Source organism: Limanda limanda, chromosome 21, assembly GCF_963576545.1.
Source record: "Limanda limanda chromosome 21, fLimLim1.1, whole genome shotgun sequence".
Classification (NCBI taxonomy): domain Eukaryota; kingdom Metazoa; phylum Chordata; class Actinopteri; order Pleuronectiformes; family Pleuronectidae; genus Limanda; species Limanda limanda.
This window is the reverse complement of record NC_083656.1, coordinates 13,129,400-13,153,141: the sequence shown is the minus strand read 5'-3', so window position 1 is coordinate 13,153,141 and position 23,742 is coordinate 13,129,400. Positions and strand designations below refer to the sequence as shown.

At 42.5% G+C, this 23,742-nt stretch overlaps 2 protein-coding genes across 2 annotated transcripts; one reads left to right on the top strand and one right to left on the bottom strand.

Annotated features, from left to right (window-relative positions):
* The first annotated feature begins 677 nt into the window (after nucleotides 1-677).
* On the top strand, nucleotides 678-10,031 carry prkar1ab (protein kinase, cAMP-dependent, regulatory, type I, alpha (tissue specific extinguisher 1) b). The gene is made up of 11 exons (XM_061095562.1): nucleotides 678-832; nucleotides 2,398-2,613; nucleotides 3,852-4,022; nucleotides 4,571-4,662; nucleotides 4,753-4,814; nucleotides 4,918-4,964; nucleotides 5,093-5,251; nucleotides 5,472-5,532; nucleotides 5,727-5,848; nucleotides 6,876-6,957; nucleotides 7,401-10,031. Exons 2-11 carry the CDS (start codon nucleotides 2,440-2,442, stop codon nucleotides 7,571-7,573), a joined length of 1,143 nt encoding a protein of 380 aa, XP_060951545.1. The 5' UTR covers nucleotides 678-832; nucleotides 2,398-2,439; the 3' UTR covers nucleotides 7,574-10,031.
* Nucleotides 10,032-10,960: 929 nt separating this feature from the next.
* fam20a (FAM20A golgi associated secretory pathway pseudokinase) lies at nucleotides 10,961-22,180 on the bottom strand. The gene is made up of 11 exons (XM_061095561.1): nucleotides 21,438-22,180; nucleotides 19,623-19,816; nucleotides 19,302-19,352; nucleotides 17,613-17,691; nucleotides 16,912-17,004; nucleotides 15,241-15,356; nucleotides 14,307-14,487; nucleotides 12,836-12,945; nucleotides 12,643-12,724; nucleotides 12,499-12,558; nucleotides 10,961-12,397 (listed from the first exon to the last, which is right to left on the bottom strand). Exons 1-11 carry the CDS (start codon nucleotides 21,800-21,802, stop codon nucleotides 12,127-12,129), a joined length of 1,602 nt encoding a protein of 533 aa, XP_060951544.1. The 5' UTR covers nucleotides 21,803-22,180; the 3' UTR covers nucleotides 10,961-12,126.
* Nucleotides 22,181-23,742: the final 1,562 nt, after the last annotated feature.

Here is a 23,742-nt window from a genome sequence, read left to right as displayed (position 1 = left end):
TTATATGTACATCGAGAGGTGGTCCTCTCCACGGAGGCCACCATGTTTTAGTTTTTTTTACAGTAGTAACTAAACACCTTTTGAGTTTTTAGCACAACTGAAGGCCACCACAAGTTGTCTATCAGGTTTGGGCATGACAGCGTCATGAGGGTGTCATTTTGAGACAAATTTGAATATCGGGGATTACTGACATTTGGATGACACCACAGGAGTTATATGGAAGGATTTAAAAAAAATTTGTTGTTGTTATTTTACGTTGAAGAATTGATCACCAGTTACTTCAAATGTATTGGGTTAGGCTGCAACAGTGTTTACCCCTGGAAGTGTTCTGTGGACTCAACCACTTCCCCCACCCCCTCCATCGGCATAGTGGTGAATAGATAATGAGTGAAATTTCATTTTTGCGTGAACAATCCCTTTAAAGAGTGCCATAATGTTTATAAATGCAACGATAATACTTCAGGGATCACCACTAATCTCTAAATAAAAAACGGCGACGAGAGTTTCCTATAATCAAGCTTAAATTGAATCAGGTTATTAATCGATTTCTTTTTCTTTTTTTTTATTGCCGAGCGATTTCATTGACGTCACGATTTCTGCGCGTCCCCTTTAAGGTTGCCAGGGGTTACGGGCTCACATGTCAGAACGAGGAGAATTGACGTCAGTGGCGGCCGCTGATTGGCTGCTGGCCGTATCCGGTGGGGCAGCGGTCCAGGGCTCGGGGAAGAAAAAAAATCGAAGCGAGGAGGATCTGGTAACGGTTCGCTGCTGAAAAACATCGTCCATCCCGAGTCTCCAGCGAAGGACTCGGCAGGAAATCGTACACTTTCCCGTGAGTATCCGCCTCGCTGCCTGTTCCGCGGGGCGTGTGACCTCTGAACGGGCTGAAACCCGCTTCCTCCGTTGCTCGTTTGTTTATGATAGAGCTCAAGATGGCGTCACTAGAGGAGAGCTTTGCCTTTGCACGGAGCTAGCAAGCTAGGTATCAAGCTGGACGGGCTCTGTAACGTTCCGCGCGTCGACAACACTCAGGCTAAAGTGCACCACAATCACTGCTGTCGCCTTTGTGCTGTCCACTGGTTTTTAAACGGTGGTATCTCCGTCGCTGGGAGTCACTTGGCTGCAGCCGTCAGCCTCCTCATGAAGCCTTCCTGACCTAGACGATGGTTCACACAGGGCATCTGCTTCACACCGTCTCTACAGGCGGTGACATTCACTCGGTTCGAACCCCCTTCGTTTCCGCACATCCTCCATCCTGCTGTGTTCTCTGTTGTCACTCGTTCAGCAAGGTCATTCGTGCATCGCCGTGTTGTATCTGATCGAATTGACAGCCCTGTTCTCGGTGTCAGCAGGGAGGATGCTGCAGCTCGGGAACCAAACGATCCACACGCTAGCTGTCTGGTGTGGGTATTTACATTAAACAACTGAGACACGTTCGTTTCTACCACATGGTCTGAATACAGTAGCGTTTATTTCTGTTGTACAGGTTTAGATCAGAGCACGCCTGCCAAGTTTCCTCCACAAGTGTAGTTAGTGACCCAATGCCTGTGCCAGCCTCATCTTTGATAACATGTCTGGTAATCTCCCTTAGACCTTGTCAGATTAGAAATTATCCCAATCCTATTATACTAATGCACACGCAATATACACTTGCAGAGACGGGTTTGCTCCACAGCACTAGTCTGTAGGCATAATCACATTTACTCATTTACAGTTTCTCACATTAAACGCACTTGTTGTTGGTTACAGCACAGGCCTTTTCCTCAGAGCACTCTGTGAACAGGCTGATATCACTGAGGCCGATCAGATGATCTGGGATCTGTCGGGCTGTTTTGCTCAGCAACAGTGTTGTGTCTCGAAATGTTGAAACCTCGCGCAAATGCACTTGCTTTTATGCTTTGGTCTGTTTCACACTGGATTGATTCACTGGCCTTCAGCCTAAAATTAGGCCTCGGCTGTGATACAGTTACAGCTCTAGCTAGTTTCTGTCTCTGTGACAGAGGGCTTCATTCAGGGTGGTAGAGAACTCTTAATTGTTTTGAATAAATAAAGCCAACACAAATGTGTGAGTCTTTGTGTGTGTGCTTGCGCCAGTTTTAATTTGTTGTCTCAAACAGATACGTGTGATCGCATCATATGACCAGTTTTTACTCCCAACGTGTACAGGCGCTCAGGCTCCTTTGAGCCACAACACCCCCCCCCCCCCCCCATCTCTCTGTGCCTTCTCACTCTGGTTCTATTTTTCTCACATTCCCCTGTTTTCCTGTCTGTCCGCATCTCACCATGACACACAGGCACTAAAATTCAGTGTCGCTCTCTAGTAGCCCAGCTAGTCCGTGCTGTTCAGTGATGATCTAAAATCAAGCCCTTTTTCCCGTTGCTGTCCACTCTCTCCAGTACAAAGGTTAGAGGTCACACAGCAGCGTCGCCGTTGTCGTCATGGCATCTGGAAGTACGAACAGTGAGGAGGAGCGGAGCCTGAGGGAGTGTGAGCAGTACGTGCAGAAACACAACATTCAACAGCTGCTGAAGGACTGCATTGTCCAGCTGTGCACCTCCAGGCCAGACAGGCCCATGGCCTTCCTCAGGGAGTACTTCGAGAGGCTGGAGAAGGTTTGTGTGTGTGTGTGTGTGTTATTGGATTTTGTTTGGTTGTCCTTACTCGTCAGTGGACAGAAAGAAAAATCATTATACAGTGAAAGCTGAGCATCAGATACTCATGTTACGCCACACAGTTACTATCTGTCTCCTAGGGCTGCTAATATTTTCATAATCCTAATTTATATTTATTTACATTTGGTCAGATTATATTTATTACTATTTTTAAGTAAAACAAAAAACAACTCAATTTAATAATTTTGTCCTTTCAACTCAGAAGATGTCACAGACGGAGAGAATTCTCAGGCTATCAGGTTCAAGCACTTTGTTATTATATGATGTCATCAACACTTTTGCCGATCAGGTTTTTGTATTTGAGCTTCTGTAGCTTTTTAAAAAATGTTGTGATTGAGTGTCAGTTTGTCCAAGAGTCACATAGCAAAAATTAAGTGAGAATTAAGTAGGTTATATTAATATATTCAAATCATGATAATACCACTTTAATGTCAAACATTTCTGAACAAATATATTAATTATGTTCTGATTTATTTTTTATTTCCACTTTGTTACACAAAGTGAACCTAATATTATGTTTCATGATTTCTCTAAAATACAAATACAAGGTTTGAATATTAACACTCTTGTATCAGGGTGTCAGAAGACATGTTCAAAACCAGATACATTTACTTTATCAGTAAAAATCTTGTTGGGCAAAGTTACTAATACTTGATTAAATAACTCCTTAAATTAAATGAAAGCAGACAAGTCCACATACAACAATTGACATTTCACAAATTGTTATTAATATGAATCACTTATTGGCTTCTGAAACTATGTATGAATCAAAACCTTTTGTATTCAAAGTAGTAATTGATTGAAAATAAGTTTATCGTGGTGGAATAACATTTATTACTTTTTTTATCCATCAGATTTTTTAAAGATACTCACCTTAGGGTGACCTCGATATCCTCTTGAAGTGTACAACAGCACATGCATATAAATACATATATGATTATGAACACATATGCATATACTGTAGTATATGTAAGACACTGCGTTATTACATGGTAGTTTTTCTCAGTTATTTCATTTGACCACTGGATTGAATGTACATTGTATTTATTAGTTTCTCTTTATATTTTCATGTATTGTGTTTTGTATGTTGTAATTAAGCTGTTAAGTAACCCTGTTGCCCCGATGGCGCTCTTTTTCTTTTTTTTGTACACCATCTTCATCCCTTCCTTCCCTCTCAGGAGGAGGCCAAGCAGATTCAGAACCAACAGAAGGCAGGCAGTTCCCGTTCAGACTCACGCGATGAGGAGGTGTCTCCACCTATGAACCCGGTGGTAAAAGGTCGCCGGCGGAGAGGAGCCTTTAGCGCAGAGGTTTACACAGAGGAAGATGCAGCCTCATATGTCAGAAAGGTAGATTCACACATACACACATGAGCAAACCGCTTTGAAGTCTACTAGAGTGTGGCAACCATAGACTGAATATAAAGATGGACGACATGATGGCTCTTCAAATGTGTCTTGACCCCAGGTGTCTGGCTGCAGCTTGGGTCATAAATCCTGCCTCCCCCATGTTAGTGGATGAGACATTGACCAAACTAACAAATCAGTATATGCCTGTCATTTTAGACAGTAGTTTAGAAGTGTTAATTTTTCCAATTAGTTAGATTTTTCTCAAATTCTCTCAAACAGGGTGAATGTCATGATTGACAGCTGAAACTAGATGAGTGTGCATTTGTCGGACCTCACTACCGTGGCTGCATCTCCCAATCACTACTGCCCAGACTCTGGCTTCATATCTGAGATACTTAGACTCTGTGTCATCCATCTTTATCTACAGTCTATGGTTGCAACACTTAAATCGACAACAATCTGATACCGTCACTGTTCTGAAAAGTTCAGTTCCTTTAGATTAGTTTGAAAGTCTTAAGTGAGTGAAAACATGCGTGTTGTTTTCTCAGGTCATTCCTAAAGACTACAAGACGATGGCAGCCTTGGCCAAAGCTATTGAAAAGAATGTGCTCTTCTCCCACCTGGATGACAACGAGAGGAGGTATACGTGAAAACTGTGGTTTTTCAAGTTTGGATATTTGTGTAACTGAAATAAGTTGATCAGCTCACAAATCTTTTTTTTTTTTTTTAGTGACATATTTGATGCCATGTTTCCAGTCACCTACATCGCTGGGGAAACAGTTATTCTGCAGGGTAAAGTTACATCTCTTCAGTGTTCAATTCAACAAACACTACTCCAGAATGAGACGTGTCGTTGTGTGATTGTGATATTAACACTACCACTGTTTACATACAGGTGACGAAGGTGACAATTTCTATGTCATCGACCAAGGAGAGATGGACGTGAGTTTCTGATTCTGAGCATGGATAAAGCTAAATATGTTTAAATCATAAATAAATGTGACGTTTTTAGTTTTCCCCTTTTGCCATTTGATTTTTGGCCCTTGCTTTCTACCCTGCTTATCTGACAGGTCTATGTGAACAATGAATGGGTGACCAGCATCGGGGAAGGAGGCAGCTTTGGAGAGTTGGCCCTGATCTATGGCACCCCGAGGGCGGCCACGGTCAGAGCCAAGACTAACGTCAAGCTGTGGGGCATCGACAGAGACAGCTACAGGAGAATACTCATGGTGAGGACGCATGTGATTGTTCTCGTGGGTCTGACGTAAAGGAAGATCATTGTTCATTTTCTGTGTACATTAGTTTTGGTTCCTGCTGTAACTAACTAATATCCACATATCATATCATCCAACCTTGATTGACTCTAATGCTGAGATGCTACAACAAGGTTATCATTATTTCATTTTCTTTTTAATGCAATTACACTAATACAACTATATTTCTCTTTAGGGAAGCACTTTGAGAAAGAGGAAGATGTATGAGGAATTCCTCAGGAAAGTGTCCATTCTAGGTGGGTCCATTTTATTTTGAAATTAGACACAAGGTAAAAATAGAACAAGAGAAGCCACGTGTGTTTGCGTCTGGGATTAAAATAACCTGAAAGAGTATGTAAAAATATCTCACTTAAAAGCAAAACTTTTAGATAAGACACTTTTTTGTCCCTCGTCTCAGATTAGAACTTTCTTCTGTGTTCTCCGTCCTCAGAGTCCCTTGACAAGTGGGAGCGTCTGACAGTCGCTGATGCCTTGGAGCCCGTCCAGTTCGAGGACGGACAGAAGATTGTCGTGCAGGGAGAACCTGGAGACGAGTTCTTCATCATCTTAGAGGTACAACTCTCTCCACACACAATACCATGTGTTACCATGATTCTACCTCTGGAAGTGTGAGGAGATGTCACGTGACGTTTATTAGTGTTGATGGGCTGTCCGTCATTGTTGCTGGTTTTATTCCATCAGTTCTGTATTTAGCTGTTGGCCCAGTTTCATCAAACACTTTAGAAATTGATGGATCCACTCGTGACTTAAAGCTGTTTCATGTTTTCTGTTGAACTATTTCAATCCACTTTTATACACGCACACACGCCCTCTGGTGGTGATTGGAAAATGTTGCTTCACCTTCAACATGCATTTGAAATGGTTGATTTAAATGAATCGTCAAACTACAGAAAATTTGTCAGCAACTATTTTCATAATTGAAATTATTTTTATTGTGAAATGCTGCGTTATTATAGTAAAGTGACTGTTGTTAGGTGGCGAGGCAATAAAACAGTTTGAGGATGTGACCTTTGACTCTGAAATTATGATGGGCATTTGTTTAATTATAGTTTTGAATAATCAATAATTTGATCAAATCAAAGATACAACCAAGCATAAAGGGCCACCAAACTGAAAGCAGCTTGTGACTGAGCATGAGATACTTACAATAAATAGCTGGTAATATTTGCATCTCTTTAAAACCTGCTCAGCTCAGTGTTTTGTATGTGTTGATTTATTCAATTGTCTTTATGTTGTGTGAATGTGGCAAGTCAGGGTCTAAAATTAACTGGCAACACTATCAAAAAAGCACAAACAAATAAAAACCACACATGCTTTAGTATTTTCTAACTAATGCCTGATTCACGATGATTTACATGTAATGATGGATTTGTCATAAATTCCTGTTGCTTACTCTTGAGAGGAATTCATGTGATTGGTTGACTAATGAACTTGCAACTTATATTTTGAAATTTCAAAACCAATGTTCTTATGTCAGATGATTTTTAGTCATTCAGAGAATATGCTTTTATGGAGATGAAAATGTAGCTGGTGCTCCTTCAAATCATCCATTCGTGTGTGTGTGTTGTTTGTGTTCCAGGGCTCTGCAGCTGTGTTGCAGCGTCGCTCAGAGAACGAGGAGTTTGTGGAAGTGGGGAGACTAGGACCATCTGACTACTTTGGTAAGAGCTGAACTGAATCACAGCAGTCTTTTATTTCCTTTAATCGATTTGTGCTGTCAATTTGTCATCTGTGTGGAAAAATGAAAACAGAGAAGTCTCTAAAATCTGTTTGAAAATGGTTTGAAAGTATGAGTAAAGTCCTGTTTCTCGTGATCAACAATAAGGTGTTTGTTCTTACAGAGATTAAGGAATAATAAAGGTCTTATCAGGCACCTTTTAAACATACGGTTACAAAGTGCTTTACAGGTTGAAAAGGAATAATTGAAAGCAAACAATAGTAAATAATGAAAAGTGGTTTGAAGTTCACGCAACATTAGAGCGCAAATTTAAAAATAAGAACGATAAAGATGAGAAAAGAGTAAAAAATAGAATATAGTGAAAGAATACAAATAGTTAAATCAGAGCTAGAGTTTAAAGTGTCCGTGTTTGTGTGTGCTCCCCAGGTGAGATCGCTCTGTTGATGAACCGTCCCCGTGCTGCCACCGTGGTCGCCCGCGGCCCCCTGAAGTGTGTCAAGCTCGACCGGCCTCGCTTCGAGCGCGTCCTGGGTCCCTGCTCCGACATCCTCAAACGTAACATCCAGCAGTACAACAGCTTCGTCTCGCTGTCTGTCTGAAGGGGGCGTGTCTCTCCTCCTCCTCCTCCTCCCTACCTCCCTCTCCTGCTCCCACCCTACCTCCCTCTCCTCTTCCACTCTCCTTTTAGACCCAGGGTCCACCAATGCAATTTGCTTTTTTGTCACTTTTCTTCTTCTTCTTCTTCTTTCTGTTCACTTTTTCTCCTCCTCCCTCTTTGTTTTCCTCACGGATGATTTTGTTGTTACCACCCGTCAGGCAGAGGTGACTTTTTAGCCATTCACCAGCGCTTGTACCAGCTGCTGTACGCTACCTTGTAGGCACAGTTACATCACGTTAATTATGTTATAAATGTATTTGCTGGTTATGGTTTTATTTTTCGAATTAAACACATAACAGGATTGTTAGGAGATCTGAAAGACACTTGGGTCTCACGCTGATGAGACAGGACAATCAAACTTTACATGGCGCTTTGTTACAGAATTATGTTGTAGGTTGAAGTGAAGAGGATTGATTCTTCCCCCGAGTTTTTCTTTTTTGGACATCAGTCAGATGAACAGTGTAGAGCAGAACCTAGAAACTGTAGGAGGCAGGAAGTATTTGACTGCTTCGAGTTTAGTTTTTAGGTTTCAGCTGCGACCTGAAGCTCCGTTTCTTATTTTGCGGTTGCCGTTGTGATTGGTATGATGAGATTGGTGATTTTTTGCTTAGTTTGGGTGAGCTTGTGCAACTTAAAGGTTCTTATTTAATTGTGCAGCTACCAGGCTAGTGCCAAATGTTGGTTATTTTTAAAAACGCAAAGATGCATAGCTGTGGAAATGCAGTGCGTGTTCTGTTCCCCTGGCTGTTTGAAGCCCCCAAAACAGGAAGTAGTTATTATTACCCTTATCATCCTCTTAATCGGTAGAATGACCATACAAGAACTGCCTTGACTACTCTGAGGGGAAAAAAAGTAAAAAAGAGAGGAAAAAAAAACAAGAGTATTAAGTGTATTTCAGTATTCATTTTTTTAGTATATACCAAATAACTTGGTCACTCTTCTGCTATGGTTTGTAATCAAAAATATTATCATAGTATAGAAAAATCGATCATTGTTCTATTACTATCATTGACGAAATGATAAACTTATGGTTTGGAGTGATGGTGATCTTAAAAAAATATGTTTAACTGTCTTTTGTAAACACTTATTTTTCCATAAATTCTATTTTAGGTGTCCAGTGCCACAAAGTAAATAAATGCTTCTTCTTGACAAAACAGTATGTAATTGTATTGTGTAAAACGTCATGGGTTTCAAACTTTTTAACAATAGATCAAAAGGGTAAATACAGGTTTATTGAAGTGACGTCTTGGAAGAAAAAAAAAGTTTAAGCAAACCAGGTGGTTTGTGGATTTTCAGGACATCCGAAGTATTTATGTATGGAAGCATCACAGGCGAGCTGACGGCCAGCGTGAGCAGATATTTATTTAAAACTAGTGTCATTGCTTATTGCCTATTTGAAAAAGGTGGCTGTCTTCTCATCAGAGTAGCTTGTGATCTGTTCTCTATGCTTACTTGGCATGATGTTTTAGGCATCCAGTGATCCGGTATGAATGGAAGCGTGAATTTAAAAAGAAAAAAACTATATAAAAAAAGTGTCCTGCAGCTGCTTGCAGACGCAGGACCTCTGTCAAATATTTGGTTTGTTACTCCCTAGCTTAACTGCTTCATGACTATTTAGATAAAATGTTAAGTCTTTTTCTTTCTTTCTTTCTTTTTTTTTTGTTTTGAAAAGATCTTTACCAAATCACACAATGTTGACTTCTGGATTTTCAGCTCAACTCTTCATTCCTGCTTCACTGTCTTTTACCAGAAACCGCCCAGAACCAGTCACATCTCTGTTTCTATTGGCTTTTTTTTTTGTTTTTGTCTCATTCAAAGCACTTGTACTCGCTCGGAACCGAGATGTGTGTTTGTACGTCCAAAACGATTTGATTTTGGTGCCGATTGCAGGGTCGTCAGATCAGCGATGAGAGTTTTCGTTCACGGACATTTTTTTCTTTCTTTACAGTTATTTGAGCATCTTCACGTGTTTCCTCCCTCAGCCCTCGGGTTGTCCTTGTGGATGTGGTTACATGTGGATTTGTGTTGATCCTGATCCACAGGAAGTGACTGTGTTAGGGGCGAGGGTTTCATGCACCTTTTTGTCGACGTATCGTTTTCCTGTAAATAGCGATATCACCGGTTTTATTCCAAAATGTTTTTAGCCACACTGCAATCGTCCCGGTTTGCCTTAGCTTACCTTACCTGGGCTTACAGTAGTAGTCGGTCACTCCTGCTAGCCCGACCTTCAGTGAGTTTGTTAGACCTGCCGCTCGAGAGAGAGCAGCAGGCGATCAGAGGACCATTCTTTTTCTATTCTACCCTGTATTCAGTTTGACCTCCTGTATGTGCAAAGATGTTTATCCTTTTGGTATAGATTGTTCCAGATGGCAGTTTAAGCAATAAAAAAGTAAAAATGATTCGGTTTCGTCTTCGTTCTTTTTTTAATACTTGTGTTGCATTTGCAGGGACATGGTTGAGCTCATGATGTTTATTGTCAAAATGCTTATAATGTCACTAAATTAAATCAGGTGCAATTTGTCATGAAGACAATCCACTTACAACTTCAACTATTAATCATTATTGATTCATCTACTGATCGTTGTTCTATTGATATGTTTGGTATGTAAACTATGAGATAGTAGTGAAAAATGTAGTTTCCTAGAGTCCAAGTTGACATCCTGACCTGGCGCTGAGGGTGAAAAACTGTTTTCTACCTGCTGGCCCATTTAAAAAAAGATGTAATATGAATTTTGTCCACCAGAGAGAAACGTAATTCTACCCTCAGTCTTAGGAATCTAAAAGCTCTTGTATTCCCTCATTCCTGCTCAAATACACCTGCTGTATTCAAATTAATGCCGATACTTTTTGAATACACAACAACTATCATTCCTCTCATCATTCATTCTCTCATTATTTAAAACCGGGTACATGTGGGTCCACAAAAAGTTTTCTTAAATTTTACAAATAAATGCCTTAAAAAGAAGTATTACATTTTCTTGAATTCAGATCGAATGGTTCCTAATGGTTTTTTTTTTTGTATGTTTTTCAACTCTGCTGCTACAAAACGATAGCTTGTAGTTATTTTGGGTTGAGAAAAGTTCATGCTGTTCTTTGATATTTTAATCATCCTTTACATGTGACGAGATTCTAGAACCTGTATTCATGCTACTGAGTTTTTAGGGAAGTTCAATTCATGTATTTGTGCTTGAGAGCATGTTTTATGATCTTGATGCTTATCAGGATCCCTCTGCTGTTTCTAATTTGGCAGAATTCACCAACAGTGTTTCCTTAAAATAGCTGTGGTTGTTTCTTACTTTGATTAAGAACAAATAAAACAGAAGACTAATTCAGACATGAAAACACATTTATAAATGGTTCAGATTTATAGCAGCGCTGTAACATAACACACGTGTGTTGGTTGCCTTGGGTTTGCCATGTCTCCGTCTTAGCCTGTTTTACTTGACAGAGCTGTCGTAAAGCTCTTTAAATGCTCTGATGAGACAGAGAGGGATTACAAGTCTGGAAACTAGGGTGGAGTGAACTCAATGACTGTTTAGGAGGAGGCACTTTTCTCACTGACACATACAACTCACACTGTTATTTACAGGTGATGATACTTCTACCAAACTCACACAGTCATCACTTAAAATAACTTTATTTCTTCTGTATAACATCATATTGACGCCACAGAAATCTGTCTCTCCACAGTCAGAATATTCAAACAGCTGATCCGTTGCATCACAGGGTTTCTCACATGGATTCCTTCACTGGTCTTAATGTGTTGGGCAGTGAGAGTAAGAAATCTTCTGCATTCATCTATAGAGCCATCTTCAGACATGATCTCCGGAGAATGTCTGCATTATTGGGCCCGGATTTTCTTTGGAGTTTTCCTTTCACACATGAGCAACGCAGCAGGAGAATCTGCAAGCCAGGGGGGGGGCGCAGCAGGAAGAAGCAGGACACCGGTGTCGGCCCTTATCACCAAAGCTCTTGACATCTTCATTGATGTCTTCTATGAGTTTCTTCAGTTTTGATTCTGTTGCCCGCTCATTTGCAGTGAATCCAGTGGTGATTATCCCATTTTTTTCTCACAGGGATCATTTGGGCCTTCTCCAGAGTTTTAACTAAAGCAGAAACTCCAGAGAAAGTCTGGAGCCTCCTACTCTGACATTTGCGTTCTCACACAGGAGATTATCCCGAGGTCACTGGATGCCAGAAAACAGCTTTACTGCTTTCTTCAGGTCAAGTTGGTCTTTAGTCGATCCTTAAAAGGTTTTAATTCATCTATGACCATGAGCGAGACTAAAGAAAATAAAAGCATGAGCTCGCTCGGTGATTGGAATTCAAGGCCTGCAGTGTTTCACGTTCTGAACTTCCTCAATCAGTCTTCACAGCATTTTCCTTTTATGGCTTGTTCCTTAAATCAAAACCACGAGAGCCCTGTTTGCTCACCAGGTGACTGAGCTTCACCATGAAGTCCTCTGTGCCCTGAGACGAGCCTGTCCTCCTCTGTTACCTGGTCATTTCCGTCTCTGTCCCAGTCTGAGGTCTCTCTGTGGATTTGACAAAGTCCTTGGTGATCACCTCCTCCTCTCCCAGCCTCCGGACGCACCGCCGGACCCCCCGGAGGATCTTCTCTAACCGGCGGTCCAGCGCCAGGAGGTGGGGCTCCGTCAGGACCGGCCGTAAAGGGTCTCCCTCCAGGGACTCCCTCATCACCTCGCTGAGCCTGAACTCGGGTTGGGCAAGGAGCTGGAGCCGCAGCAGCGTGGAGCGTTTGATCCTGAGGAGGGAATTAAGACGACAGAATACAACATTTTTAGTTTTGAGTGAATTCATGTTGATCCACAGAAATAAAAGGTGGTCCTGCTGCATCTTACTTACATGCAGCACTGAGTTAGTGGGGCCAGGATGGACATCTCATCTAGAGCGTGCTTTCCAAACCTGAACACATGATGCTGTGCGTCATAAAGGATGCTGTTAAACAATTTCACAATATTTGAATCCACGACAGTGTTCTCTTCTCACCCTCGGGCATTGTCCAAGTGGAGGAGGAATCCTTCATCCCCAAACTTGGTAAACACCTCATAGTGGTGTCTGTCCATGTTACCTGCAAACGAGCGTCACAACTTTTACTAAGACACGAGGTGAGATGTGTTTGGATACTGACAGACCTGCTGGATATATGAAGAGTAGATAAAGTGTTGGTGGAGTAAAATACCTGTGAGGAAGTCGAAGATGGACATGTCGATGATGTTGAGGAGCCTGTTGCCGGAGTTATACGGATACAGCTTCTTTATGGTGTCACAGTAGAACGGATTCGCTTCCCACCTTTAACACCCACACAGACAAAGAGAAATGAGAGGAATATTATATTCTCTTGTGTGATATGAACAAACATATCTGTAACAATGTGACAAAACAGAGTCTTTAATTGCTTCTTTAAGTCCTCACAACATTTTCCCTGCAACATTTGGTTTGACGTGCAGTGCTTTAAATCATGGCCTGGCAAATTTTATTTTTGAGAAATTATCATAATGATGTACCACAACAACAGCATCTAGGAAATAATGAGGAGCCTCTATACGCTGCATTTCGTGTTATGTGTCATGAGGTGCCGGTTAGCTTATTTATTGCACAAAACAGGAAGAGGTTTACGTTCGTCTGGGGCAAATTGTCCCTGTGGGTTTAAAAAACAGTGGAGTGAAAAAGCATAAAAGAGAAAAAAGTCTTTGAACATAGACACAAACATCCAATTTAGTCCGGTATTAACTGGATTTATGGGAAATGTGGCCTTTCACTTTAGTTTGAAAATTCTAGATCTTATAATCGTGCTAAAGGCCACCAACCTTCTCAGCCACCAAATAATTCCAAGGGTCTGTCTGTCTGTATTTGACCCGGATACCTCGTGAACTGCTCGTTTTGCCAACGTCACACTTGATACGTGTTTTGTTAAGGCCCTGAGGAAGTGCAATGTGGAATTTTGTGCGATTTGATCACACAAAATGTTCGATATAAATACAATTTGAATAGACAGGCGACCAGCGCTCTGTAGCAGTAGTGGGGGCGGGGCAGTGTGCCAGTATGCAGACCAGGTTGAACCTGTCTTCTTCTACGTCCTCAGATAAAGTACAGCTGTGGTCGGCAACTGGGTCAAACCGTGGGTCAGCTCATTTTGAAAAATTGATAACTTCCTGTTTGGCAATTTATCGTCAAAGTAAAAGCACAATGTTTTGCTGCTCCGAAGCTTTATATCAAGATGTGTTACAGAGCTTCACTTGGTTCAAACTTGCTTTGAAGATTGTGTTGGCTTTATAACAGACCACTGAAATAGCCGAGATGCAATGTATAAAAAAAACCCACTGGATATATATTTGGTGAAAACATTGACTATCAAATCTTCATTGCAGATAAACCAGGAAGAATGAACACAAAGTTTTCTAAATTCAATCTGCACCATAGACTGTTTATAAATATCTCTGCAAACAACGTCAAGTACGCAAACAATAAAAAGTTACAGTATATTGTAAAACTGTTTGAGGAGGACTCACTAATTACAAGGAATAATTCTGAAGTAGCTCGGCAGCTTTAAATAATTTTAAACAACAGGCCCATTCCAAACTGCCAGGTTTAGAACGGGCACTGCACAAGTGACATAAAATGAGATTCCTCTGCTGAGGTTGAGGTCTTACTCTTCTTGTCCGGTGAAAGTGTACGATCGTACCCAGGGGTTTGGGATGGAGATACGGGGGGAAATGCTGAGGCCGGGCAGGTAGGCAGACATGGAGCCCTCCAGCAGGTCCGGGCTCCCGCACACTGCATATTCTGTCTTGCACACGTACAGGCACTTGGCAAAGAAGCATGTGTTGTTCGCTGTTTGGGGAACGGAGCAAAAAAACAGTGGAATACCAAATGAGTTTCCTGTTCACATGTAATTATACGGTTTTTGATCAGCTCGGCCTTCCCCTACAGCTGGATGTCGAATCATCAGCGAGAAGAAACATCAAACCAGAACCAAAATAACTGACAGTGAGGCGTAGGCTTGTATGTGCTTTGCTTGTTAACATATAGTGGCATAGTGCGGATATTATAGTGTTGGTGAAAATCAAATATTATCTTATTTATTTATAATTTATATTTTTTCACCCTCGAAATGAGTAAGGGAAATTTCTTTGCAACTCTAAATATTGTTTATGCTTCAACGTTAGAAAAATAGGATGATTCAGTTTCTGGAAGAGTTAAATGAGAAGATTTATACCACTCTTATATCCGTTTGATGACAGGACAGACTAGCTGCTTCCTCCATAGACTTTACATAAAAGGTGGCTGGCTGCACAGGTTATGAACCTCGCTTCCTCCATGTTAGTAGATGGGACATGGACCAAACTAAAAAAATCTAATGTTTTTAGGTAGTTCCTATCACACTGATGTTTGTTCAAGAGTTTTGTTCTTGTTCTAAAGTTATTTTAGGATATAAAAACAGGAAGAAACATCATGATGAGCAGTTGAGACTGACTCATGATTGGTTGGTTTGCTTTATATTTAACGGACAAACACAGGAGTGGTGCTGATCTGCTCATCTAACTCCTGCCAAGAAACTCAAAAAGCGGTCTGCTGGTGCTTTACCCGGGGAGGTGAAGAAGACGGCTCGTAGGTCATCGGTTTGCGTGACCTGGAGGACTTCTCCTGTGACGTTCACCAGTCTGCCAGCTACAGGCGGGACCCTCCGGAAGTCCAGGATCCTATTGAAAACATTCATGAAATTCAGAAAGCCCGTTGCCAAAGAAAATGTACTCCTTGCTTTTGCAAGTGCAAAGAAAAGTTTACAGTTCACAGAGTTCGATGCTTATGTAAGTGTAATGTGAACCCCCTGGAGATGATGGTATCTCTTACCTCATTTCACAGGATCCCACGGTGGGTTTTTACTGATTCTTATCAATGAATGTATCCTATTGACATCCTCTGCCAGACTGTCTGTGTTCATATACACTACTAAAAACGTATACCTCCCCGAGGGCCATATTTCACTCGCGTCTCACAAACTGTAATCACCCAACAATCACTGTGCGCAGCTGAGTTGCTGTTTCTCAAAATTCCGGCACTCCTCACCTACTGATTTCGAGCGATAAATGATAAATGCTTCTGGCAGAAAAGTCAGACACAACAGAGAGCTGTCACCCTGCGACAGATTTAAAAACCAAACGCCATAAATTACAAATAGGAGAGAGCAGAGATGTGGTCTCTGTCTTGTTTGTGTTGGGCGACAGTTAGAACCTTAATGATTCTTAGATATCCAACCTCATCGACTTTTAAATATGAGCAGATACACACTGTACAACAATAATATTTTAAGGTAGAATTACAGTGATTGAGCTGTTGACGTGTCTTCTGTGGTGAAGTGATGACTGGCTGCCTAATGACACTGTCTGGCTCAGATGAATCACCTCATCTCAGCTAATGTACTATTACACAACAACGTACGGTGTGTGTGTGTGTGTGTGTGTGTGTGTGTGTGTGTGTGTGTGTGTGTGTGTGTGTGTGTGTGTGTGTGTGTGTGTGTGTGTGTGTGTGTGTGTGTGTGTGTGTGTGTGTGTGTGTGTTTGGACTGTGGTTTACTCTGATCAGCGAGTTGGGAAATCGTAGGTTGCAAGAATGGTTTTCGAACATGTTGCAATCTTTGTGGATTAGGTTGGGTAGTTTCTCTGTCAGCGCCAGGAAATATATATGTTGAGTGTGTGTCTGTCTGGGTGTGTGTGGCCGCACAAGTGGGTGACTTTCTAACTGAATTTATTTATTTATTGTATATCAGAGGTATCCTATTACTAGAATGCTGCCGTATCTCTGCATTGTCACCCTAGCTCCATTGCGACACATTACAAATGTATTTTATTTTTTGGTAATTTTATAGATTTTACAGTCTACCGCTATGCTTACAGTACTTAGAAGCTTTACCAAACCAAAGCAGTGAAATGCATGCTCATGTCAGCCTGCTAACAGGTATAGCCTAATGGTTACCATATTAACTATCTTATAAGATCATCGTATATATTAATTACAGGCTTATTAACAGTAAACACAAAAACACAGTATTTTCAGGTTTTTAGACTCTGAACAAATACAATTTCAACCTGATGTGTGCATAATTTAGTGTGGCTAAAATAATTAAGGTTCAATTGTTTTTTGTTGATTGTTTTCAGTCATACATTTTTCCTTGATTTGTAATAGAGAGTCCAATGAAAGACATTCGTGGAGAGATAGTAAAACAGAGAATACAGAGAGGAGCTGATGAGGCTGCACCTGTCCAGGTGAAAGGCAGCGATCTCTGCATTGTGCCTCTGGAAGTCAACGAAGTAGAAGAAGTCCTCTGGAGTCTGGTCATCCCTCTGCTGCCTGACACACACACAGACACACACACACACACCCATGTAATCAACACAACAAATACTGTAATTTTCACAGATGCTAGATAATTTCGGCTCCCACAAAATATATAGCACACGAGCTGAGATAATACCCTGTAATATAATGTAATCTAATTTAACATTTTCATGGACACAGACTCCAGGACCACATATTCTTTGTGTGGGTAGGAAAGAAATCTTGATTGTTCATCCAACAAATCTCTTATTGGTGGAATCGAGTGTGTTTCATACATCCTGGATTTTACCCTTATCCAGTTTTTCTATTCACAATTTCGCATTTGGAACCTGAAAAAAATGATTATTCTCCCGACCGCTTTTGCTTCACATCCAACGAGATTGTTCAGAAAATCAGCCTTTGCTATTGGTCATGGAACAAAATACAAATCATCCTGAAATACCCTACCCTTAACCTTCAGGCATTTAAGAAAGGTGTTTACCTGCCGCTGATATCCTGGTTCCTGGGTCTGGAATAAACTGTTTTCATGATCTCAACTCATATGCATGCATCAACAACTTATTGAAGTGATCTGAGGCAAATTGAAACAGAGACTCTTCACATGATGACTCAGTCCTCACCTCATTGGTTTGAACATGGCCTTGGCAAAGTTCTGCATCTTCAGAGCCAGTTTCAGGTGATGTCCACTGGGTTTCACCACTGTAATAAAGAGACAATAAGAAGAACATATGAAGCATGAGGTCTTCATAAACACATTTCCTTAACAATACAGTTTAAAGAAACAGACAGAGAACTCCTTTGATTGTGTGTTTGAAAGCTGAAACCATGACAAACACTGAGCAACACGTTCACAGTAATTGTTTGTTCTTTAGCTTAATTCTCCAGAGGTCAGAGTTCGAACCGTGGAACAGTTTCCAGAGTGTTATGGTAATTGAGGGTTGGTTGGTTAGTTTTTCACTCTCTCTCTGACGTCCCTCTTTCTCTGTCGCTCTGCACAGTACAGTCACAACATTAGGCCAGGCTGACCACACACAGGCCTCCTCCTGCTGCACGCCTGAGTACAAGAGTTTACAATCTCCTCTTTTTTCTTCTGGAAATGAATCAAAGGGGACCAAACTTCCTCCGTGGCCACCGTGCACTGTCGCTCTTTGATGACTGAAGTAATGAAAATCTCATGGAGGTTAAATTTAAACAGATTGTTTTGTTGCATTTCTTCTTGGCAGTGAGAGATGTGTGGTCTGTTACTTTACTGTGCAGCAGTGCTGCAGAGCCACAGGCAGGACAAAAACATGCAGCATAGCTGAGTTCACGTCCATATCGAGCTGTGTGAGGGTATGTTGTCGGGAGAAAAATACTAAATATAAAACTAATATTTAAAGAAATGTGCACCTCTTTCAATCCAGTCTACATTGAAAAGTGAACTGCAGGCTTTACATACATTTGTGGCAGTTATTTGAAAACTGATCTCTGCTCCATCCATCCATTGTTCACTTTTGTCCATTTGTTGGTTGTTTGGTTTGATGGTGAGCAAGATAACACAACCACAACAGAACGGATTATGCAAAAATTGGAGAACAGATTTACATAAAACTTGGTGGAAGGATAAAACATGGGCCAAGAGGGAACCCATATCAAATTTGGTGATGATGTGGACAAAGGGACAGATCCAGGAATTATTTTCACTTTCTTTAAAACTGCTTTCTTTACACTAATACCAAAGTTAGCAGGACCATACATTTTGCAATTTTGGTTTTCTTCCTCAAGCTAAGAGGCTCAGAAGGACACCCATTTTTTTTAACCTTTACTTCACCAGGCAAGTCTTTCAGAGCCTTTTCTTATTTACAATGACAACCTGTAAGTGCCTGTAAGTGCAGGGGGAAGGAGGAGAGAGGACAGAGAGAAACAGATGACAGTGTAGGTGGCGGTTGGTTTGTAGGTTGAAGCCTGAAAAGAGGCTTCACTCTAAACCTTTCAACATTTAATTAAGAGTGCTGCCTTTGAACATAAATGAAGGCTTGTTTTGTTTTGTTTTTATTTCTTGGCCCAGAGCATGTGTCTTATACAAATCTGACTTCTGGTGCCAAATGAAAAACAAAATCCTCACTATCACAAAGGCAGCAGTGTGTTTGTGTCTCGCGGTGCCGCCGAGCACAGCAGAGAAGAGGAGAGAAACACAAAAAAGGCTAAACAAGGGAGACAGTCAGGAATCGAACACTCCGTACACAAAATATACAGCAACGCAACACAAGGAAATGAGATAAAGAACATCCAGTCCTACAAAATAAAAGTCTGAGGTGACTTGAACATACCTTGGGTGCAATCACAGGTTCCTTTCAGGGCCTTCTCATCTTGAGTGTAATCTGTAAGACGTAAATTAATAATTAAAAAACACAATAATCAACAATTAAACACCACTGACTTAGATGGGTTTGTTGCCACAATAGTAGCATCTCTATCAGCCTCCACTTTCCAGTGTTGCTAGAATCAGAAAACTGCTGTATTGTTTTATGGCCCAAAGGGATTTTGCTGTATCACACAAAAAAAGGAGCTAAACCTGCAGAATTTTTCCTCCAAGTAAGATAATATAAAAAACCGACACACAGGTGTTGTAAATCTCATCCGTCCCTGACCTGCGTTGACGATCGCCATGCTCCCCATGTCCTTGAGCAGTTGTGGAACAGCCAGGTCATCGCGAGAGTACAGGGCGTAGCGGCTGATCCCCAGGTGGAACTTCAGCCAGCTGGCGTCGGGGTCAAAGGTCACTTTATGTTGAGTCACAGTTATGTTGGAGAGGGCTGCCGCGTCGCTGTAGAGTTTCATGTGCCTGCATGCGGAGAGAAACGTCGAACAAAGTGTACGGCTTCAGCACAAGTCCAGACCACTGTCCACCGTATACTTTACACAACACAGACAGTTTTATGGGCGGTGTTTTATTTTGGAAAGGCCAGAGAGGGCAGAGTGCGCTCAACAGGTTTTCAGTGCAGTAGATCTCGCAAGAGTGTTTTAAAAGAATGAGGATTCGAGGAACTACGTGATGATACAGACGTTTATGTAATTCATCATACACACCCTGTTTTATTTCTCACAGTCGGCCAAGTTTTCACTCGCATTTGGACTACTCTTAGTAATCTATACTCATACGACAACTACTACTATAGCTCCTTTAAACACAGGGTTTATAAAGACAAAGCAGAAATGGGAAACTGCAGGAGAAATTGCAAAAATGCATTCACTCTGATAAAAAGACATAAAAGCAACATGAAGACAGCATCATGAAAAAGCAATAAATATAAATATAAAGAACAGGAAGAGTAATTGGGCTCTATTGTTCTTAGAAGCAGCTGTTACAAAATTTTGACCACGGCCTCCTCTCCTCTCTTCTCCTCTTTGCTTGGAGCAAGAATAATCTGAGTGCAGCACAAATTAGTCTGTGGTACAAGTGGCACCACATCACCAGCTGCAGCTGACCGCGCAGAGTGGGACGGTCACCAGCCAACCCAAACAAACTCCCACCAGGGGATAATTGAACTGCGATAATGGAGCGAAACGGCTTATGAATAGGAGTTTGGGCATTGGTCATCCTTCCGCCTCATCAGTCATCTGTCGCAAACTGAAGTGACAGATCAGTGTTTGCCAAGAGTGACACACACACACACACGTGTATACAACTTGAACAGGAAATTAATTTCTAAACTCTTTCCTCTTTCAGACTGAAAATCAAACCGGTTTCACCTGAAGAGCACCCGTCATAAAGCTGGCCCTAGGTGCGATTACTGCAGTTGATATTGCGAGTCCTAAATGAGCCTTTGGGTTATTTGTTGTTTCATGCAGCTGCAGAGAGAGAAGATCCATCGCCCGTCTTTCTTCCTATTTTCCACCATAAGAGCCCAAAATCTTTGTCTCTCTAAGGGAGCAACTGGATAGATAGACGGCCTCACAGGCCAAAACAGCTACGGCTCCCACAGATTAAGATAAGCTTCAGCAGTTTTAAAATCCTTGTTTACCTTAAAGAGAGCACTGCAGACACACACTCTCAGATAGACATGTTTGTGAGCGTTTTCTCTGCCACCAGCCCCACACTGTACTTTTTATGACTCACAGAACTACACACCCTGAGGTCTGTCTGCGGGATAACATCTGTTATCATGGACACAGTGTGTTTATGTGCATGAATGTGTGTGTGTGTGTGTGTGTGTGTGTGTGTGTGTGTGTGTGTGTGTGTGTGTGTGTTTGGCCTCCATGTCACTGACCCTGCCTCTTGACCACATCCAAGCCCCAGCATGTGCTTTCAGATGGGGGATTTTTCAGGTTTCTTCTTTCAAAATAAAGTGATGAAAGGCAAAAATTTCAAGATGCTAAAACTCAGACATTGCAAAATCAATAACAGTCTGCACTGAACTCAACAGTGTCTCCACTTGATGCTCCTCCAGAGTCTGACCACTGACCTTTCCCAGCGTGACACCTTCCTCCTGTAGTAGTCCATCAGCTGCTCGGCCTGCAGCAGCCTCTCCTCCGGTCCCAGCTCCGGGCTCTGGATGTTGTACAGCGGGTGAGCAAACAGCATCTCCATCTTCGAGCCTCCACCCGTGGGGTCATCCGGGGTGTGGAGGACCAGGGCTGAGGAGGAGGTCCAGTTGTAGAGCTGCGGGAGGGCGAGCCCCCCCTGCATGGGCAGGCTGAGGTTGTCGGGACCACAGGAGCAGAACTCCCCGAACCCCACGCTCCGCAGCTTGGGCAGGAGAAAGAAGTAAAGGTCGGCGGAGAGGATGGCTGTGAGGGTCGCGGCCAGGAGGAGACGGTCCCTCCTCATCTTTGAAACAGAGGGAGGAAGATTGGAGGAAAAAAAGAAAGCAGCAGAGAAACCTGAGGAAAGTCCTGACTATGTGCAGCTCCACAGTGTGAGAGGCATCACTCGAGGTCTCCCACACAGAGGCAGAGAGGGAGGCAGCCAGAGGTTGGTCCAAGTCTCTCTCTCTCTCTGTCTGTCTCTTTCTTTTTCTGTCTGTGTGTTTCAGTTTGCTCCTTCCAGCCTCACTTCTCCTCCTCCTCCTCCTCCGCTTCCTCCTCCTCCTCTCTTGGCAGCAGCGCAAGAAGAACGAGCCGAGCTGAGAGCGAGCGTGTGTTCGCAACAGTCACTGACAGTTCGTCTGCTTCCAGGGACCTGGTGCTCCGAGTGCAAGAGGGCGAGGGAGCATGTGTGTGTGTGTGTGTGTGTGTGTGTGTGTAAGGGAGAGAGAGAGAGAGTGAAGGGGGAGTGTGTGAAGGGTGTGTGTGTGCGTGTGTGTGTGCATGTGAGAGACAGAGAGGGGGAGTGTGTGCGCGAGTGTGTGTGTTGTGTCTGCGCAGGTATGTACACAAACTTAAAATGACATGTTTTCAAACTGAGAGTGCAGAAAACACACTATCTCTTATACACACACACACACATACACACACTCTCTCTCTCTTTTTCTTTCTCTCTCTCTCTCTCTCTCTCTCTCTTCCTAGAAACGAGAAGGGGTGGAGACTTTTTCTTATCGCAGATCTGAATGAAACCACATCCAGCTGATGTCTCCACTCTGATGCAATGTGTGTGTGTGTGTGTGTGTGTGTGTGTGTGTGTGTGTGTGTGTGTGTGTGTGTGTGTGTGTGTGTGTGTGTGTGTGTGTGTCTGTGTGTGAGTGTTTGAGTGTGTGTATCCATGTCCAGCAATCTTCCTCAGTGATTTCTGGTAGGCCAGTTGTGAACATGCATGTGTAGATTTACATGTGTGTGTAGACGTGTGTTAAGCCTATATGTGTCTTGCCATCCCTCTTCCCCCCCCCCCACCCTCTCCCCAAGAAGGTGCTTCGGCAAGATTCCCTTTCCCTCCTGTCATCCTCCCGTCTCCTCCCTGCTGCCCCTCTTCAAGTCAAATCAACTTTCACTCCTTCATCTCATCAAATCCTCTCTCCTCCTCCTCCTCCTCCTCCTCCTCCTCCTCCTCCTCCTCCTCCTCCTCCTCCTCCCGTCCCACGCTTCATCTCCTCCCTGCTTCAAATTCCCTCCGCTCCTCCATCATCTCCCCTGCCTCCCTCTGTCCTATTCTCTTCTCCTTTCTCCACCTTGTCGTTTTTTTCTTTGCTACAAACCTCCACCCTCTCTCGCTCCAGGCAAAACATTCCCAGCTGCACTTTCCTTCCTGCTGCAGTTCCCACACGAGAATCACTCACTCTTTTCTGCTGAGCTACAGTGAGACACCGAGAGTTCAGAGTGCTGGAAAGAGGAAATACAAGTTCTTGCACAACTTCAAATGCAGGGAAAAAAAAGAGCACCTCCCTTCATTCACACCAGGCAACCTTGTCTTTGCTCCCCCTCCTCTCTTTGATTCCCATGAAAACACAGTGTATAAATTACGATCGCTGCTTGCTGCCCCGTGTCTGCTCTGAAACCTCTGAGCAACTTTATAGCAAAGCAACAAGGATCTTGTAGGGCATTTCCCAGCCTGCATGTTCACTGTTGTTACTTTGGTATTTTGGAACATCTGTCGTCTGCATGGGTGTGTATGTGTGTGTGTTTGTGTGTGTGTGTGTGTGTGTGTGTGTGTGTGTGTGTGTGTGTGTGTGTGTGTGTGAGTGAGTGTGAGAGAAAGAGAGAGTTGTATATGTGTGTGTTTGGGAGGTGCTCTTCAGGGTGTTTTATCCTCTCTGAAGAGAAAACAGTCCGAGAGAAGCCTTGGCCTGTGGTGGAAATTAGTGAAAGGATACATACAAACACCACACACACACACAT

Coding starts and splice junctions, on each gene's coding strand:
- prkar1ab (XM_061095562.1), top strand. CDS start 2,440: ATGGCATCTGGAAGTACGAACAGTGAGGAGGAGCGGAGCCTGAGGGAG. Junction 2,614..3,851: donor ACTTCGAGAGGCTGGAGAAG/GTTTGTGTGTGT, acceptor CTTCCCTCTCAG/GAGGAGGCCAAGCAGATTCA. Junction 4,965..5,092: donor TCGACCAAGGAGAGATGGAC/GTGAGTTTCTGA, acceptor CTTATCTGACAG/GTCTATGTGAACAATGAATG.
- fam20a (XM_061095561.1), bottom strand. CDS start 21,802: ATGAGGAGGGACCGTCTCCTCCTGGCCGCGACCCTCACAGCCATCCTC. Junction 19,817..21,437: donor AAGGTGTCACGCTGGGAAAG/GTCAGTGGTCAG, acceptor CTCCGCATGCAG/GCACATGAAACTCTACAGCG. Junction 17,005..17,612: donor GCCATGTTCAAACCAATGAG/GTGAGGACTGAG, acceptor TGTGTGTGTCAG/GCAGCAGAGGGATGACCAGA.